At 59.3% G+C, this 18374-nt stretch overlaps 1 protein-coding gene across 3 annotated transcripts in view; it reads right to left on the minus strand.

The window, feature by feature from the left end:
* Nucleotides 1–18374, minus strand: part of ACOX3 (acyl-CoA oxidase 3, pristanoyl) — a 42198-nt gene that overhangs the window by 22091 nt on the left and 1733 nt on the right. For all 3 annotated transcript variants that reach the window (XM_045056681.1, XM_019829807.3, XM_003985589.6), the window contains exons 2-8: nt 13438–13595; nt 12872–13105; nt 11681–11755; nt 11227–11316; nt 8724–8867; nt 4302–4390; nt 1547–1643 (exon numbers count right to left, since the gene is read on the minus strand). In XM_045056681.1, coding sequence (XP_044912616.1) covers nt 1547–1643; nt 4302–4390; nt 8724–8867; nt 11227–11316; nt 11681–11755; nt 12872–13105; nt 13438–13581 — 873 coding nt within the window. In that variant the 5' untranslated portion in view covers nt 13582–13595. The remainder of the gene's footprint in view (nt 1–1546; nt 1644–4301; nt 4391–8723; nt 8868–11226; nt 11317–11680; nt 11756–12871; nt 13106–13437; nt 13596–18374) is intronic.

The following is an 18374-nucleotide window of genomic DNA, read 5'->3' on the forward strand; positions in this document are numbered from 1 at the left end:
TGGGCGCCCCCCGCCGTGCACCCCCAGGCCAGGACCGCCGGGCGGGCCGGGCTGCGGAGGTGCAGGTGTCATCAGGCCCCCAGCAGGGACCCTCCGGCTGCAGGAGGAGGGATGAGTGCCCCACAGGGCGCCACCCCCAGCCGCCCGGAGCCCCCCAAGGCTTAGCCACGCCCGGCACGAAGCAGGGACCCAGCGCCGAGGCGTCTCCACTTGGTGCCAGCGTCCCGTTCCCGTGACCCCTGGTGCCCCAGAACCCTCCCTCCCCGCGGAAGACGACCTTCCTGATGGCGTCCTTTCACGTGTTCTTTCACGGCAGCTAACGGCCTCACGGGCACCGTGGCGATCCGCCGCAGACCTCAGGGCCCCGGGCACCGTGTCCCACAGTGGCGGTGCCGTGGGCACGTCCCGCTGCCAGTCTTAACTCGTCCGGGCACCCCGACCTCCCTCACCTCCTGCCGCCTCCCCCGGCTTCGCTTCTTCCATTCTCCAGACTTTTCTTCCGCAGCTACACCCACGGTGGAACTGGCGTGGCCGCCTCGCGAGCCTGCGCCTGCCGGAGGGCATTCCCCACACCCCACACGCGCACGACACTTTGGGGGGCACCACGCCGCCTCCTCGCACGCAGACACCCGGAGGCTCAGGGAGCTTCGCTCCGTGGGAGCCAGAGCTGCGTCCTCTCCCGAGATCCCGGGCGCGTCTCTGGGAAACGTTCTCATGTCTCTGTGGCGTGTCTGGACGCGCGGGCTCCCGTGACTTGTCCCTGGTGCCGCACGGGCCCTCGGTCGGGTCTTCTCCCCGTCCTCGGACGCTCCTCGCCCCTGCTGCTCCCACACTTGCCTCCTCTCGCGCTGCTTCGGCCTCTCCTGCGCCTTCCGCGGACCCCTCCCTCGGGCCTCCCAGCCTCTGACCTGCACCTGCTCCGTTCGTCCCCTCGTCATGTGCCTTCCGTTCCTTCGCCGTCTGGTTAGCGTCTCGCGAACGGTTGATGTTACTCTTTCCGTTTCGAAGAGACTCTGGTGTCGTGCTGATTTCTCGTCCCTAGCGCCCCTGCCACACTTCCTTCCAATCCTGCCGTCCCGACTCCAGTCAGGCGGTGCGTGTCCTTGGACAGAGCCCTCCTCCGACGGGCCCACCTGACCTCAGACACCGGGAGGCGACCAACTGCTCCAGTGTGTCCGTGACCATCGTGTGTCTATCACTCAAAGGACTCCGGGATGTGATGAGCCCCGGACACCAGAGAACACTGTCACCCCCATTTGGGATGGCCGCCACACGCCCTTAAACCCTTTGGGGGAACAGCACCAGCAGGGGGCAGCCTCCCTGACCAGCCCTGGAGGGCTGGGGGGTGAGCAGCGTCTGGCATCATGCCCTGGGGGTGCAGGGGACCCAAGTGCCACCTTCCTTGTTGGTGACACTGGAACCTGAACCGAGAGGGATTTGCCACTGGCCAACCCAGCTGGGGCGGGTCTCCGGGCAAGCCCCGGCAGCGTCCTGTGCAGCAGAGGGCCTTCCACCCGCGAGCTTCCCCACCTGGAGACACCTGTACCTTAAAGGGGGTGACGTAGGTACCCTCGGGGGTGACGTCTCCAGTCTGGTTCAGGAGGGCTTGGCGAGGAATTCTCACCTTGTGGAACATGGCAAATCTGTGGGGAGATACGGCAGGACTTCTGGTGACACGGGGCTCTGGCCCTGACATCAGTCTCCTCTCCTTCCAGAAACCCAGTCAAGTGAGAGCAAAGCAAAGCCAAAAGGGTGCCAATCCCCCAAAGAGAAAGAAAATGGGAGAAGATAACAGAGACAGGAAATTTCAACGAGTTTTTCTAGCTAAAAAGCTTCAATAGAGGCTGCCTGGGTGGCTCAGTCGCTTAAGTGTCTGACTTCGGCTCGGGTCACAATCTCACGGTTCGAGCCCCGCGTCGGGCTCTGTGCTGACGGCTCAGAGCCTGGAGCCTGCTTCGGATTCGGTCTCCCACTCTCTCTGCCCCTCCCCTGCTCTCACTGTCTCTGTCTCAAAAGCAAATAAACATTAAAAGAAAATGTTTTTTTAAGAAGGTTAAATGAAAATATGTGACGTGCGTGAGGCGGGGCTCTGGGCCAAAACACTGGCCACATATTGGGAATCGTGAGCCAGGTTCCTGACGCCGCTGGGACAAAGCTGGTCGGTCGGGAAAAAAGGAGACAACTGACTTTTCTCAGGTTCTCACCCTTCAGTTTCACACCAGAATCCACAGTACGATGTGAAAAATCAACAAACTAAGGTTTTGAACTCCCGTGTGACACAAAAGAACACCGTTACCGTGTCAGTGATCCAAAAGCAAACAAATCCGTTTCTTCTGAGACTCTGAGAAGAGCCAACTCACTCCCACGTCACTTAGGGAAGCTATTTTTTACGGCTGTCAGGCTGGGAAAGCCTATTCCTTTGTCTAAGGGACAAGGTCAGGCCGAGGACTGGATGTTCCACAGCCTGAACAAAAACCCCAAACCACCTTGTGAATATCGAGAGCTCCCGCGGCGACCAATCTCATGACCGAGAGCAGTTTGAGTGCCATCCAGAACGCTCTCTGGCTCACCCACGGGAGACGGCGGTTTAAAGCATGGCGTCATCGAGCCAGAGGGGAGCGGGGCGCCAGTTCCGCCCAGGCAGGGTCCTGGCCACCTCCTCCCTCCGTCCGTCTTCGTCTAGCGCCCACCCCCTCCGGCCCGGCTCACTGACACAACCACCGCTGGGCTCTCTGCCGGGCCACGTCCTCAGTCTGTCCTGCACGCGGGAGCACGGCCCTTTCCAAACTGCTGACCGGAACGGGGACGCCCCGCACAAGTCCCTTCAAGCCCCCAGCCCCTCAGAGAGATGTGGGGAGCCCTCAGACAGGGGCCCCGCCTACAGCCGGGGGGCGCCCACCGTGACCCTCAAACAGGCCAGGCTCTCTCTCCCGTGGTCCCCGCGCAGGCGGCCCTCAGAGCCCGCCACCCCCTCCAGAGGCCCGTCAGGACTCTCCTCTCACTCCCCTGCAGGGGGTACCGGCCCTCTCCCCGCACCACTGCAGGGCGGCCCCACTCTGCAGTGACTGACTGCTGTCCACGTCCTTGCTCAGCCACCTACTTCTCGGTGCCAGTTTCTGTGGGTCCGATTCACCCTCTTATGACGGGGCCATCGGGCCTGGCACCTGGCAGATGCTGAGAGAGCCGCGAGGCGGGCCGACAGCAGGTGACACGCTGTCCCCTGGGTGCCGCTGATCTCTACGCCACTCCCCGCGTCCAGGCCGGCCTTCCAGGACCCCGGGGAAGAGCAGAGACGGGGCTGTGCGCAGGGTGGGCAGGAGGGGCGCCCTCCCAAATTCCTTAGGAGGCGCCCAGGGGATCTGCAGGTGAGGGATGCTCGGCCCCTGGGGACCTCCAACCTCCGCGGGCCGCCCTCCTGAGCACGAGACGAAGGGGAGCGGCAGACGGGCCCCGCTGGGAGACTCGGAGGCCCTGCCGGGATCGGCCGCCTCGTCCGGGCCTCGTGGGGTGGCTCTGACCGGGCGCGGTGGAGGCCGCGGGGGGCCCAGACGAGGCCCAGACGGGGCCCCCCCGGGCAGTGAGGGCAGCCATCCGCCTTTTAAGAGCGGACTCAGCGCCAGCACCCCCGGAGAGCTCCAGCTTCTTGCTTAAAAGCTGAGGAATGCTGCTTCGAGCACGACTGAAAACTCCAAGCGCCCTTTTTAAGGAGTGGAAAACCTTCCCCTGTCGTGCCACCGGAGCTGGAACAAGGCTGAGCCACATTTCTACTTGTGCAAGTATTTGCTGGAGTTCGACCGAAAGCACAATCTCACACACTCTCGTCTGGGCACGTGCGGACCACAAAATCTGTTCCAGAAACAGATGGTGGCCAGCCCGCGGGCGTGAGCGTGACAGGGGCTGTGACGTGGGATGTGTGACCCCAGAGTGTGTGCAGCACGATGTGTATATGACACGGGGTACGTGGGACACAGGGTGCATTGGACACGATCTGTGTGCATGTGAGAGAGGGTGTGACACAGGGTGCGTGTAGGGCACGAGGTACGTGACACAGAGTATGTGTGTGACACGGGGCCTGTGTGGCCTGGGTGTGTATGGGACGACACAGCTCTCAAGCGACAGGTGACGTGTGCGTCCCAGCACGCTTTCCTGGCCCCACAGGCGGCCGGGAGGGTGAGGACAGCACTGAGGGTCCTGGTGGCTCCCAAGCTGGAATCAGCAGGCACCCGAGAGCCGAGCAAGCACCCGCGGGTTAATGACCCTGCAGAGGAGACCGCGGCCATCGGGGCCGGGCACACACTCACCCGTTGTCGACGCCGTTCAGCCCAAGCTTCTTCCCTATGTCGCCAACCATCACCCCCGGCATGGGAAGAAGGGTCTTGGGGTTCCGGATCTGTACGAGACACAGAAAGCCGCCAACGGCAACTGTTAGGACCACACAAGAATCTCAAGAAGACGTTACAAAACCCCGGTGACTAAGCCGTGGACTCCCTTCGTGTCTCTGCAGGGGGTAAGTGGTGCCCTTCAGAAACGTGACCTAGTCTGGGATCTTTGCGACTGTAATTAGTGAAGGATCTGGAGACGAGGGGGTCCCGGATGACCCAGCTGGGCCCCAAATCCAATGACAAGTGTCCTGTAAGAGACAGAGGAGGGGAGGACGTGGGGAGAAGAGGGTGCAGCCACCAGGGGCTGGGACGAGGCAGGAACAGGATGTCCCCTAGAACCTGGCGGGGGGCGGGGGGTTCGACACGGATCTCAGACTCCCGGCCTCCAGGACCGTAACCTCCTGTTGTTTTAAGGTCCTGGTTCGTGCCGTTTGGCTACAACGGTGCCGGGCCAGCAGCTGAGGAGTCCCCGCAGCCTGGAGGCCGTCCGGAACATCCATGTCACATTCAAGTCGGCCACAGGGCTGGCGCCGGGCTGTAGCGAATGACAAGATGGCCAGGTGCGGGGGGAGAACCATCCCCAGATTGGCTTTGGGTGACCGGTAAATACGCTTCCCTAAGTACAGGTGCAGCGAGCCGGCAGTTCTCACTGGGCGAGCTCCGTGCAGGGACACGGAGCGTCCCCCCCCGAACACCTTCACGGGGGCGATTCCGCACCCGCTGTGAGCCGGCACCCTCCCCCCCAACCGCCGGGGACGAGGGCGCCTGAGGCCGGCTGGCTGTCCCTCCCAGAGGGCGCCCCAGGCATCCAGCGCCCGGGTCGGCCCCACCACAGGAGGATCACCCAGCCCAAAGGTCAACGGCGTCTGGGAGCTGGAATACTGAGTCTGCACTGTTGGGAACTTTTATTTTAGAGGAACACTCTTCTGCCTACACTGATCATCACGATAATGGTATTTTGGGTACAACAAAGGCTGAACCCCCAATGCAAACACTCTTCCCCCTTCCGACTCTTCGGTAAGACCCAGTGACACTTCAGGCACTACCTTTTTATAACGTTCCGGGTCATCGCACAGAAAAATACCGCCAGGGTGGGTTCCGGTTCACAGGGAAATCTGCGATGGCGCAGTGGCCACAAATACCGCACCGACCTCCCAGTGAAGGAAAGGAGGCGGACTTGAGTCCACGGCAGAACGCGTTAATGTCAGACTCCTCAAATAAACCTGATCGCGTGGATTTCCGTGTCACACTGCCACAGTCTGCGAAGGCTCCCCGCCTGGTATAGAACCAACCTGCGACAAATCGCGCCGTATCGGCCGCGACCTGTGAGGTGCGTCACAACCCTAGAAGAGTCCTGTGATCACTCCTTTCAAGCTCTCTCCCTCCACGGGGACAGGGAGGCGCCCCCCCCACCCCCACCCCACCCCACCCCCCGCGAGCCCCGGCCTGACGCCCACTCGGCCTCGGAAATGCTCCCCCGGATGGAGGCACGACACAGTCCTGCTGAGTCCCTAGAGCACGGTGCGTAAAGAGTCCAAAACACCACGGCGCTCCCGACCACGGCACAGAAAGACTGAACAGGGCCGAAGGCTAGCCACTTTCCCCCAGCAGTTCACGTCAGGTACAAACGCACACACCCAGAATCAGCAGGGGGCGGCCTGAGGCGAACCTGGTCTGCAGTGGCTCTGATGTGAATTGGAAAATTAAGGACACGAGCAACAAGGGAAAAAGGGGCTGGAATTAAAACCCTTTGCGCCTCCAAGGACACGAACAAGAAAATGGGAAGACGACCTACGGAATGGGAGACAACCACCCACCGGATAAGGGGTCCGCCTCCGGGACGCGCGGAGAGCTCTCAGACCCCAACAACAGAGACAAACCGCCCACTTCAGAAATGGACCGAGGGCACCTGCGGGGGCTCAGTCAGTGGAGCATCCGACCCCCGATTTCGGCTCAGGTCACGATCCCCGGGCTCGGCGCTGACGGTGCAGAGCCTGCCTGGGATCCTGTCTCTCCGCTCCTCTCCTGCTTGCACGCACTCACATTCTCTCTCTCTCTCTCTCTCTCAAAATAAACAAACTCAAAAAAAGAGAAGAAAAGAGACTGAACGTATGGCACCGATGGACGGCCTCCCGAACAGTGACACTGGAGCTCTGACCCACACCCCGCAGCAAACAGTGCAGGCGGCCGAGCAAGACGCCTGTGATGGTCGGTCAGAGATGGGGTCACTTAGCTCGGCGGGGAGCTAACAGCTTCTCCTCTTGTCCTGATGCGAGCCCAGGACCAGCCTGAGGAAACCAAGCCCGCTCGCCTGGCCAGACTCAGTCACTGCCCCAATCTCCCAAGGGACAGTGGCCAAACCTCCCCCTCCAGGCAGCTCCGAGCACACAACCTTTGCCTTTCCCATAAGGGAGGTCTTGGCTTATTTCCACAGGGCAAAGAACTTGAACAGACATTTCTGCAAAGGAAATAAATATACATGTGGCCAACTGGCACACGAAAAGATGTTCAGCATTACTGGTCACGCAGAAAATGCGAATCACGAGGCCCCCCGGGTGGCTCAGTCGGTGGAATGTCTGACTCCTGACTGCAGCTCAGGTCATGACCCCAGGGTCATGGGATCGAGCCTCCCCCCACCCCCCCGCCCCCGTCGGGCTCCGTGCTGAGTGTGGAGCCCGCTTGGGATTCTCTCTCTCCCTCTGCCCCTCTCCCCTGTGCACACTCTCCAAAAAGAAAAAAAGGAAAAGGAAATGCACATCAAAAGCACAACAGGGGTGCCTGGGTGGCTCAGTCGGTTGAGCATCCGACTTCAGCTCAGGTCATGATCTCACCGCTCGTGAGTTCAAGCCCCGCGTCGGGCTCTGTGCTGACAGCTCGGAGCCTGGAGCCTGCTTCGGATTCTGTGCCTCCCTCTCTCTCTGCCCCTAACCAACTCGCATCCTGTCTCTGTCTCTCTCCAAAATAAATAAATATTAAAAAAAAAAAACAAATACTACCATGCCCACTCGTGTGCATATTTAAGAAAAAAAGGAAGATATGTATTGGTGAGGATACGAGAACATCCGAACCCTCACGCGCTACCGATGGGAGTATAAATTGGCAGAACCCTGGAAAGCAGTACAGCAGTTCCTCCAACAGTTAAACACGGAATCACCCCAGGACCCGGCACTTGCACTCCTGGGTGTGGACCCCCGAGAACGGAGAACACGTGGTCAGACAGACAGGTGCTCATGAACGTTCACGGCAGCGTTATTCACGACAGAAACAAGGTGGAAACAGCCAGAATGCCCATCAGCAACCAGGTGCACGCACTGCGGTCCATGCACACGAAGGCTTATCCCCCCCCCCCTTAAAAAGCACGGAAATTCTAACACATACTGAGCACGTTCTGACAACGTGGATGGCCTTCAGAAAACAGGCTGAGGCACGGAGGTTCACATTGGAGGGTTCCTTGCGTGTGGAACGTCCTGTGCAGGCGAATCAGTGGAGGCAGAAAGCAGGCGAGTGGTTGCCGGGGGCGGGGGGGCGAGGAAGGGTGCGGGGCGCCCTCCTGGAGACGGAAACGCTTTAGGACTAGACACGGGTGTGGATGCCCGACACTGGGAAGGCACCAAAGGCCCCTGAATTTCGGTTCACTTCGTATTACTTGAATTTCACCTCAATGAGGACAAAGGGACACAGCTTACTTCCTTCTCTTCCGAGAGGCCCCTCACCCGGAAGGTCTTAACAAGAATGCCAGAGTGGAGTTGGGGTGCAGGGCAGCGGGGCTTCGCTGGCCAGGACAGGAAAGTCCGGACAAGCTTCCGGAAGCTCCGGGTTCAGGGACACCACAGCAGCCCCGGGCGGTCGGGAGACCGGCCCCACCAGGGAGGCAGGAAGCCCAGGCCTGGCCATCGGTCCCAGGCGCCCCCGTGGCAGTAGCTGCTGCGTGTGGCCCGGGAACAGGAGACGTCAAGGCCCCGGAGTCAGACTTTAGGTCGGCACGGGAGCCCACATCGGACGTGCTGGGTCAGAACCGCGGGAAGGCGGGGCCGGGAAGCCCAGGTTTGCGAAGAGTGTCTGGAAAGATGGCGACGTGGCCGCCGGAGGAACAGGACGACTCTGCCTCAGATGACCTCAGGTCTAGACCAGGGTTGACCAAGCCCAGGCCACCGCCATCGGGGGCTGGATAATTGCCTCTTGGGGGTGGGCGGGCCATCCTGTGCGTTAGAGGGCGTCCTACGCGTCCTTGCCGCATGCTCACTGGAAGCCAGGGGCGCCCCCGCCCCAGCTGCGATGAAGGCGCCTGCCGGTGAAGCCAAGCGCCCGTGGATGAGACCACCCCGCCGAGAGCCCCCTCACCTGCACCAAGAAGGAATGCAGGCCGTGGCAGTGGCCCCCGGGCGTGTACAGCTGGGCAAACACCACGGCGTGGGTGGCCGTCTTGCCCATGTTGCCGACCCAGAATTTGGCGGCCTCGAAGTCCGGTGAATGTAGGATGAACTCCTGCACAAGGGGAAAAGAAAGGTTAGAGCCGTAGTCCAAGTCGCAATGAACAAGTCAAACACGTGCAGAATCCCACGTTCTCTGCTCAAAGTCCCCGAAGAAGAGCAGAACCGAGCACACGCTTTAGTGCCCGTGTGGCGCGAGGTGGGGGCCCGTACACGGAGCGTATCCCTGGGTGTTGTCACTTAACGAAGACACCGGTACGGAAAACCACTCCGGGGTCAGACGATGAAACATACACCAACTTCTCCGGAAGCCGGCCGGTGCCCAGGGAGCGGTCACCGCGATGCTCGTCTTCCGCGGCCCCTCCTCTGTGCGCTCCTCCCTGACCCCTCCCTGGGCTCTGACCAGCGACAGACCTTCCTTTCCCACGGTCTCCCCCCGTCTACGAGCTCCATGAGGGCCACATGCCCAGGAGCACAAGGCACCTCAAGACATCAGGGTGAGTGAACCCGGGGGTCACGGGAGGGGCCGGGAGGCTCGCCGGGTATTCAGCAAGGCAGGAGACGAGCAGGGGAGACGCGGGGCGGGGGCCCTGGCTGGGGGCCGGGAGGGTCCACGAGTCGGGTGGGGTAGGGGAGCCTGTGAGCGATTCCAGGGCTGGGCGGGGAGCTTGACAGCTGGACAAAGCCAGAGTGTGACGGCGAGCTGCCTCCCGTGTAACCTGCAGGCCACTGCGGGCAGACCCCGGCGGGTGTCCTTCTCCCCGCAGGTGGGAAGCTGTGAAGGGCACACGGGGAACCCCCTCGTGCCGCCCAGCGGTGTGCACGGGGTCATGGCCTCCAAGCACACCGTGTGACCACCTCGCAGATGTTGACGCCCCGCTGAAGAAAAGCGGGGGGGATGGGGGACTGGAGTCCCCCCTCTGCTCCCCCCTCTGCAGGCGTCCTCCCTGCATGTGGCATACCGCCACCGTCCCCTCCAGGTCTCCATGGCCCCCTGGCACACCTAACTTCTTGCGGCTGTCCGTCCGTGTCTCCGCTCCGGCACGAGGGATCCCCCAGAGCAAAGATTCACGTGTCACGTTCGCCGCTAGCTGCCCGGTCCCTGAAAGCAGTGCCTGGCACGTAGCAGGTGCCCGACCAGCGGCCCCCAGAGGACTTCGGGCTCCCGATCTCCCCTGCTCCGACGTCACGCTCACTTAAGTACAGGTGCCGAGAGGAAGCAGGTCAGAAGCAGGCTGCCCCATGGACGGCCAGGCTTCGCCCAGGCCCCCGGGCCACGTGGGATCTGCCCTCTCCGCCTCCCCACTTAGCACCGAGAGCCCTCGGCACCAGAGGGCAGAAAAAAGACACGGGGCTGGGCCAGCAAAACCTGGGTTCGGATAAAGGTACCCGGTGGCTGAAAGGCCAACAGAAAACCCAAGAGGGCTGTCGCTGACGGCTCTCTGCCCGCCGTTCTCCGGTGCACGGGACCACGGGCACTGCACCACAACCACCTTCCCCTTGGCCCTGCCCTGCCCCGCCTCAGCCCCCCTCGGCTTCATGCCTCTGCTCTGCTGGCACACAGCCCCTCAGCACACAGTGTGCACGGAGCGCACATCACTGAACGAACGAAGGAAGGAATGAGAAGCAAATACACAAGCACAGGGCTTTACTTTCCGTTACACGGACTCTTGCAAACCACACTACCGACAAGGGGCAGGCGAAGGGCTCCTGGAACACTAGGGCAGGTGCGGAACAAGCAGCGGGGACCGCGGTCCTCGGAGGAGCGGACGAGACTGACCCGGCGGTGGGAGAGGGGCCAGGGGGTGGGAGCGGCACAGCACAGAGGCCACGGGCGGAAGCTTCCCGACCCGTGCGCCCCATCCTCTCCCTGCCCTCCCTTCCCTCCGCGCCACCAACCACCCGATAAATCACGATCCCATTTGCGGACACGTGTCTCCCCGAGAGCGAGGACAAAGCCCGCGACTGCACCGTGCTGCGACCGACACCTGCACAGGGACGTGCTAGACGGAGATGCGGACATGGGAGGCAGCGGCCAACGGCACAAACAACACACACGTCTGCACGTGGGCCACGGGATGCAGGAGGGCGGTGGGGCCGGAGGGGCCAGACACGGGGGCAGGAGTGGACGAGGCAGGCCCCGGCCGGCGGAGCCTGGTGCACACAGGGGGCAGGGGCAGCCAGCAAAGACCAGCGCCGGGGAGACTCTTCTTCACGCTGTTGGTTTTGTAAACGAACCGGGCCGCGTCCAAACCCCAGCAGGCAGGTGAACAAAGAAAGGAACCTCTCCCCCCAGGAGCCGCCACCCTCCCGGGTGAGGAGACTCCGTGTGCACGGTAGAAGCACACGTGTCTAAAGACGGGTTTCTGGGCGTAAGGACACCGCATCACACGCGACGCGCACTTAACACCTACCTCCGTGGCGGGGTCGTAGTGAGCGGTCGTTCTGATGGCCTTGGCGTTACTCCCGTGACTTACTTCAGTCACAGCAAAACATCCAAAAATCTAACACGGGAGCACAAAACAATGTAAGGCAAGAAAGGTTCCAGGAGGGACCCGCTGCTGTCCTTCCTCGAAGGACAAAACCCCAGGTCAAAGCACTAAATCCCCACTCCCCCGCCCAACCCACCAGGGTGTTAGAGACACCACGTCCCCCAGCCTGTGAGGACGGCGGGTTAGGTGAGGTGACAGCCGCCTTGCCAGGGCCGTGGAAGGAAAGGGAAGGCCTCGCTTCGACGGCAACAAGCTAAATGCACCGGGTGCTGGGGTTTCGGCACACACGGCCCCCCGGAACCTCCTCTGACACGCGGCCCTTTGCAGAGACATCTGGGGACCACGGGCTCACGGTCCGCCGGGACTCTGAGCTCACCTCCATGTTGAGGATCTTGGGAAGGTATTCTAAATGTCTTTCGGAGCCAGACTTGTAAATCGCGAATCCAAAAACCTGAAAATGTAGAATCATCAGAGAAACCGGTGGCAGTCAAGGAGTCCTGAGGTCCCGGGGCCTCAGGAGCCACACGCGCTTTGACACCCGTGGCAGGGAAGCGGGGGGGGGGGGGGGGGGGGATGGAATCTGCGTCTGGTATGCTCAGCGGAAGCACTTCAGATGCCTTCGGGAGGTCCCGAGGGGCCGCGGACAGAGGGAGACGGCAGGGGACAGGGGAGAGGAGGGAAAAGGGTGCACACGGGCCACATGTCCCACCCAGCCACACACACCTCCCCACCTCCGCCCGTGTGCCAGCAGGGGGCACTGGCATCTCCCCAGACCTGCTTTCCCTTCCCTTCTTGTTTTTGGCTTTTGGGGGGGGTTGGCATAAAAGCAAAAGAGTCCCCCAAAGTTCCTTCTCTTCTGGAGTTTTCACTGCTTGGCACTCCCGTCGAGGACTCATGTATGCAAATTTGCACACACGGCCGGAAGAAGCTGGACTTCTCCCTCAAACATCACGAGATCTGCCCACACATTCTAATCTCTGGTTTTGCTTCCTATATTATTTTTTTATTTTTTAATTTTTTTTAAATGTTTATTTTTGAGAGAGAGACAGAGACAGAGACAGAGACAGTGTCAGCAGGGGGAGGGGCAGAGAGAGGGAGACACAGAATCCGAAGCAGGCTCCAGGCTCCGAGCTGTCAGCACAGAGCCTGACACGGGGCTCGAACTCACAGACTGTGAGATCGTGACCTGAGCCCAAGTCAGACACTCAACGGACTGAGCCCCCCAGGCGCCCCTCCTATATTAGTTTCTAGAAATCTCTTAAGAGAGCAACGGCTGGCTGGCTCCGTGGGTACAAACAGCACGTGACTCTTGGTCTCAGCGTCGCGAGTTCAAGCCCCAAGAAAGTAATCTCTTAAAGAAACCTCCCCCAGACACACACACCCCACGAAACCCTACGAGCGAGCAAACACCAGCCGCCGCCACACCCCGCGGGCAGCGTCTGCCCCTCGTGCGCTGAGGACCCTCTCTTGCACCTCCTCCTCCGGCCCGGCCCCGGACGGCGCCCTCCCCCGCCTCACGTGGGGCGTGAAGGGCTCGGTCCCCTTGGCCTCCTCGCCGCCCACTCACCAGCAGGTGCAGCAGGAACTTCTGAGCCAGGGACCAGTCGTACGTGCCCAGGCAGGTGACCAGCGTCAGCACGGACAGCGGGTTCTGCACCATGTCCTCCACGCGGACGAGGGCGTGCCCCAAGACCCGCTTGCAGCGGAGGAAGGTCAGCTCTCGGTGCTTCTCCAGGGAGAGCTCGTGGCCGCAGGAGCGGGCGAACAGGGGGTCGTCCTCCAGGGCCGAGAAGATGCTCTTCTGGAAATGCGGGAAACGGGAACGGCCGGCTCGAAGGCGAAGGACGGCAACGCGCCGCGCTCTCGCTCAGGCTCTTCCCGAGGCCGCTGGTGCCGTGGGACACGGGCGACCCCTGCAACCCTGGGGCGGACCAAGGCCCCTCCGGCCGCGGGCACGGGGACCTGAGGCCTCAGAAGCTTAACCAACCTGTGTTCGCCCGGGGCGGGGGGGGGGGGGGGGCTCCGAGGACACGGGCCAGGCCGGGGGCCAGCTAGGGTGTTTAGGGTCCTTAGGGGCCGCACGGCCCCCTGCGCCCGCGAGTCAGACACCCGGATCGCCGCCCGGAGCCTCACCTTCAGGCGCAGCGTGTCCTCGCCTTCCAGGAACAGCGCGAGCTCCTTCCAGCAGAAGGAGGCGCGGGCGCGGTAGGCCTGCAGGGGTCCCCCGGGCAGGTCCGGCAGCAGGGAGGCAGCGTCGCCTTCAGACGGGGCCGCCATCGCACCGCGTCAGCCTGCGGGACGCGGACACCGGAGTCGGCCGCCGTGCCCGCTCGGCCGCCCGCAGCTGCGCGACAGGCGGGACAAACACAGACGGACTCGGAAGGGCCGGCAAGAGTCGGTCACCGCCCGAGACCTCGTGCCCCCTTCCCCAGAGAGAAGGTCAGGAGGCAGCCCCCGGCAGCTGAGGCCAGAGGACGCCTCGCCCTCTCGGGGCCACTGGACCCACCCCCGAAGGCCACCAACCCCGTGGTCCGGGAACCCTCCCTCTGGAGTCCGGCCAACACCGGCCAGTCCACTCTGGCCGCACAGGACGGCCCTCCAGGGCACGGGACACCTGCCAGAGAGCCTTTGAACACAGCCTTTTGCCCTGGACTCTCCCGACGGACACACGTCCGGCTTCCCACCCACGAAGCGGGCACCTTGCAGCCCAGCCCTCCTGACCAAACAATCCTCCCGGGTCTTCTCAGAGGACTTTCCCGCCGTGGATTCCCACTGGATTCGAGGAGCGGCGGGAGAGCGGAGTGCCGGGCGTGGACACCCCTGCCCCGGTGGACGCCATCTAGGACGCTGGGTTCTGAGTTGCTCAATTTTGCCCAGAAGCAAATGGGAACTTGATGAAACAAATCGCTTGATGAAACAACCTCATGTGTTTGTTTCCACGTGAGAGGGGCAAGGTGGGATGGGGCCTTCCGAGCACCCGAGTGGCTGTTGGGGACCGCGCCCTGTGGACTGTCTCTTCTGGAACCCTCCCCCAAAGCGCAAGCCCACGCTCACGTCCCTGCTGAGGGATGGAGAACCTGAAGCTCAGCCGGCACTTTCTGGGGCTCCCGGGGCTGCAGAAGGCAGCTCCCAAGCCCGAGTCCCCCTCCACAGGCGCCACCTCGTGATGGAGAAGCATCAGCACAAACTAAACCAAACGCAAGCAGACGTTAGACGGTGAAGACGGTGAGTCACCAGAACAGAAAAGAGGACAGCAACAGAGAAACCCAACAAAAGGCTGGTTCTCCGGAAAGACTGACAGAATCGACAAACTTTTAGCTAGGTTGAGCCAATCCAAAAGGGGACATTACTACCGAGCCTAAGGAAACAACAATGATTCTGGGGCACCCGGTGGCTCAGTCGGTTGAGCGTCCGACTTGGGCTCAGGTCACGATCTCCCAGCTCGTGGGTTCGAGCTCCGCGTCGGGCTCTGTGCTGACAGCTCAGAACCTGGAGCCCGCTTCGGGTTCCGTGTCTCCCTCTCTCCCTCTCTCTCTCTGCCCTTCCCCAGCTCGTGCTCTCTGTCAAAAATAAATAAACATTAAAAAAAAAAAATTTCAAAAGGGAGGGGGTGCCTGGGTGGCTCAGTTGGTTGAGTGTTCGACTTCGGTTCGGGTCATGATCTCGTGGCTCGTAAGTTCGAGCCCCGCGTCGGGCTCTGTGCTGATGGCTCAGAGCCTGGAGCCTGCTTCAGCTTCTGTGTCTCCCTCTCTCTCTGCCCCTCCTCCACTTGTGCTCTGCCTCTCAAAAATAAATAAATGTGAAAAAAAAATCAATAAACTGCCCACAAAGAAAAGCCACAGGGCTTCAATTGTGAATTGTAGCAAAGACTTAAAGAAAAATACCACGTCCACAGTGTTTTCCAAAAGACAGGAACAGGGTGACCCATGAGGCCAGCGGGAGACAAGGGAGTCGTGCCCCAGGAAATTAAGGCCAGGTCAACATCTGAAAGTCAATCAGGGTAAGACACCACGCCAGCAGAATAAAGGACAGACATTCACGATTGTGCCAACGTGTGCCGGAAAAGCATCTGACAAAATCCTGCACCCTTTCGTGAGAAATTCTCAACAAAGTGGAAACAGGAGGAAACTCCCCCCACCTGGTAAAGGGTGTCTACAAATACCCACAGCTACCCTCACACTTCAGTAAGGATTCATCGCCTTTCCCTGAGCATCGGGACCAAGACGAAGATGTCCGCTCCGCCTCTCCTAACCAACATAGTGCTGGGCATTCTAGCCACCGCGGTTACGCAAGAAAAATGAAATCAAAAGCCTCCTAATCAGAAACCTCTCTCTTATCTGCAGATGACATGAGTTTGTATATAGAAAATCCTAAGGAGCCCACTATAAAACCATTAGAACAAATTAGTTCGCTCAGTTTACAGGCTACAAAATCAACTGTATTTCTATATACCAGCGATAACTCCAAAATGAAATTAAGAAAAAATTCAACTTACAACAGCATCGAAAACAATAAATTCAATAAAAAAAAAGTGTAAAGCATTTTTGAAAGAAACCTGAGACCTGAATAAACGGAAAGGCACCCCCCTCATTCATGAATCAGAGGGCTTGATGTCGTCACAAAGCCGACACTCCCCAAGTGATCTGCAGAGCCCCTGTGGCCCCAGTCAAAATCCCAACTGGCTTTGTTCTGCGGGAATTGAAAAGCTGATCCTAAGATCCATGTGGAAATTTAAGGAACCCGGAATAGACAAAACCGTCTGGAAAAAGAGCAAAGTTGGAGAATCCATTCTGCCTGATTCCAAGACTTGCTGAGAAGTGACAGTGACGAAAACATCATGGCGTCGGTAGAAAGTCACATGTGTGTAGACGGACAGAACAGAACTGAGAGTCTGGAAGTAAGCCCTGAAATGTAGGGTCAACTGCTTTGGGACAAGGACGCCAAGACAACGTCATGGGGAAGGAACAGTCTTTTCTCAAACGGTGCCAGCACCCCAATGTCCACGTGCAAAGGAATGAGGGCCAACTCTCACACACACACACACACCACTGAACTCAGAAGGGACACAGACTTAGATGCACAAGTTAACACGAAAACCTCTAAGAAGAAAATGCAGAAGTAAATCTCTACAATCTGAGGTGAGCCAAAGCCTTCTTGCACACGCTATAAAAGTAGCTAACCTAAACTTCATCAAAAAACAAAAATAAAATCTCCTGCTGCAAAGGATGCCAACGAGTAAGTGAAAAGACAAGCCAGAGAATGGAAGTTATTTGCAAATCACGTATTGATGAGGGACTTGTACCCAGACTGTATGAAGACTCTTAGTAATGAAGGCAAATAACCCAATTTAAAGGCCTCAAATAGAGTTTCTCCAAAGACACCACAATGGCCGACGAGCACATGGAAAGACGCTCAATGTCATGAGCCATCAGGGAAGAGCAAACTGAAACCATAGTAAGACAGCACATCATAGCCACCACGATGCCCAGGATCAACAGGATAAATGACAAGGACTGATGAGGACGTGCAGAAATTAGAGCCCGTCCACCTTCTTCAAAAGTTTAAATATACGGTCACCACGTGACCCAGCAACTCCGCTCCCAGGTATACGCCCAAGAGAAATGAAACATCCGCACAAATCTGTGTGCGGGAATGCTCGTAGCATTTTTATAATACCCCAAAAAGAGGAAACAACTCCCACATCCATCAACTGATGAATGGATAAACACAATGTCTTCTTCCCAGAGGATGAAATACTCTTTGCTACAACACGATGAACTGATGAACGTGGACGATGTTACGTTAAGGGAAAGAGGGCACACACAGAAGGTCATCCGTGCCGTGACTACCGATGCAAACTGTTCACGTTCAGCACAGGTACGTACATAGAGACAGAAAGGAGATCAGCAGCTGCCAGGAGCCTGGAAGGGACTCCTAACGGGGCCAAGGTTCTTTTGGAGTGAAGAAACATCCTAGAAACATCTTTTGGAGTGAAGCAACATCCCCCCATAGGGATGATGGTTGCACAACTCTGCAAATACAGCACTGAATTGTACAGTTGAGATGGATGGATTGCATGCTGAGTCAGATCTCCACAAAGCAAGACTATTTTGAAAGTAAGGCCCCGAGGGCACCTGGGTGGCTCAGTCGGTTAAGCGTCTGACTTCGGCTCAGGTCATGATCTCACCCTTCCTGAGTTTGAGCGCTGCATTGGGGTCTGTGCTGATGGCTCGGAGCCTGGAGCCTGCTTCGAATTCTGCGTTGCCCTCTCTCTCCGCCCCTGCTCTGCTCATGCTGTTTCTCTCTCTGTCTCAAAAATGAATGTTTAAAAAAAAAATTTTAAAAACAAAAAGAAAGTAAGACACAGCTCTGGCAGAATCCAAGTGCTCAAAAATACAAGCTATAAAGTCCAAGGGGAACTTGGTCTTTCCCGACTCCCCTGTCCAGGCTGCATCCCCGTCTCCTCGTGCTCCCTCCCTGCGGTCCAGGACAACACACCACTGTCCCTTCCTGCTCCCCTCTGGCTCCTTGCAGACTCCCAGCCTCGGCTATACTCTCACTCTGCAATACCTGCTGAAATTGTCCCTGATGCACGGAGGAGGCTTCACAGACCTGAAACGAGACCCCCACACTCATTTGGCAGTTTCCTGGACACCCCTCCCCTCTCACGTTCTAGAGTTCCACAAGCTCTGAATGTTCAAACCCAGGGCTCCCTGACCCAGCCTTTCCTTCCACAGACCCAGGTCCACACTGCCAGTTCCCACGGATTACCGCAGCTATCAAACCTGAGTGCCACGCTGGACTCCCCTTCTCTGCTTGCCCCCAAACCTAGTTGGTTACCAAGCCCTCCACTGTACCTCTATAATGGCTACGGAATCATTTCCCTCTGCAACTATTAAATCGATCACAATACTATCCAATCATTGAGCAATCACTGAGTGCAGGTGGGTGTTAAGAGGTTACATGATCTCTGGGGCGCCTGGGTGGCTCAGTCGGTTAAGCGTCCGACTTCAGCTCAGGTCATGATCTCGCGGTCCGTGAGTTCGAGCCCCGCGTCGGGCTCTGTGCTG

The sequence above is a fragment of the Felis catus genome, chromosome B1 (assembly GCF_018350175.1).
Source record: "Felis catus isolate Fca126 chromosome B1, F.catus_Fca126_mat1.0, whole genome shotgun sequence".
NCBI lineage: Eukaryota > Metazoa > Chordata > Mammalia > Carnivora > Felidae > Felis > Felis catus.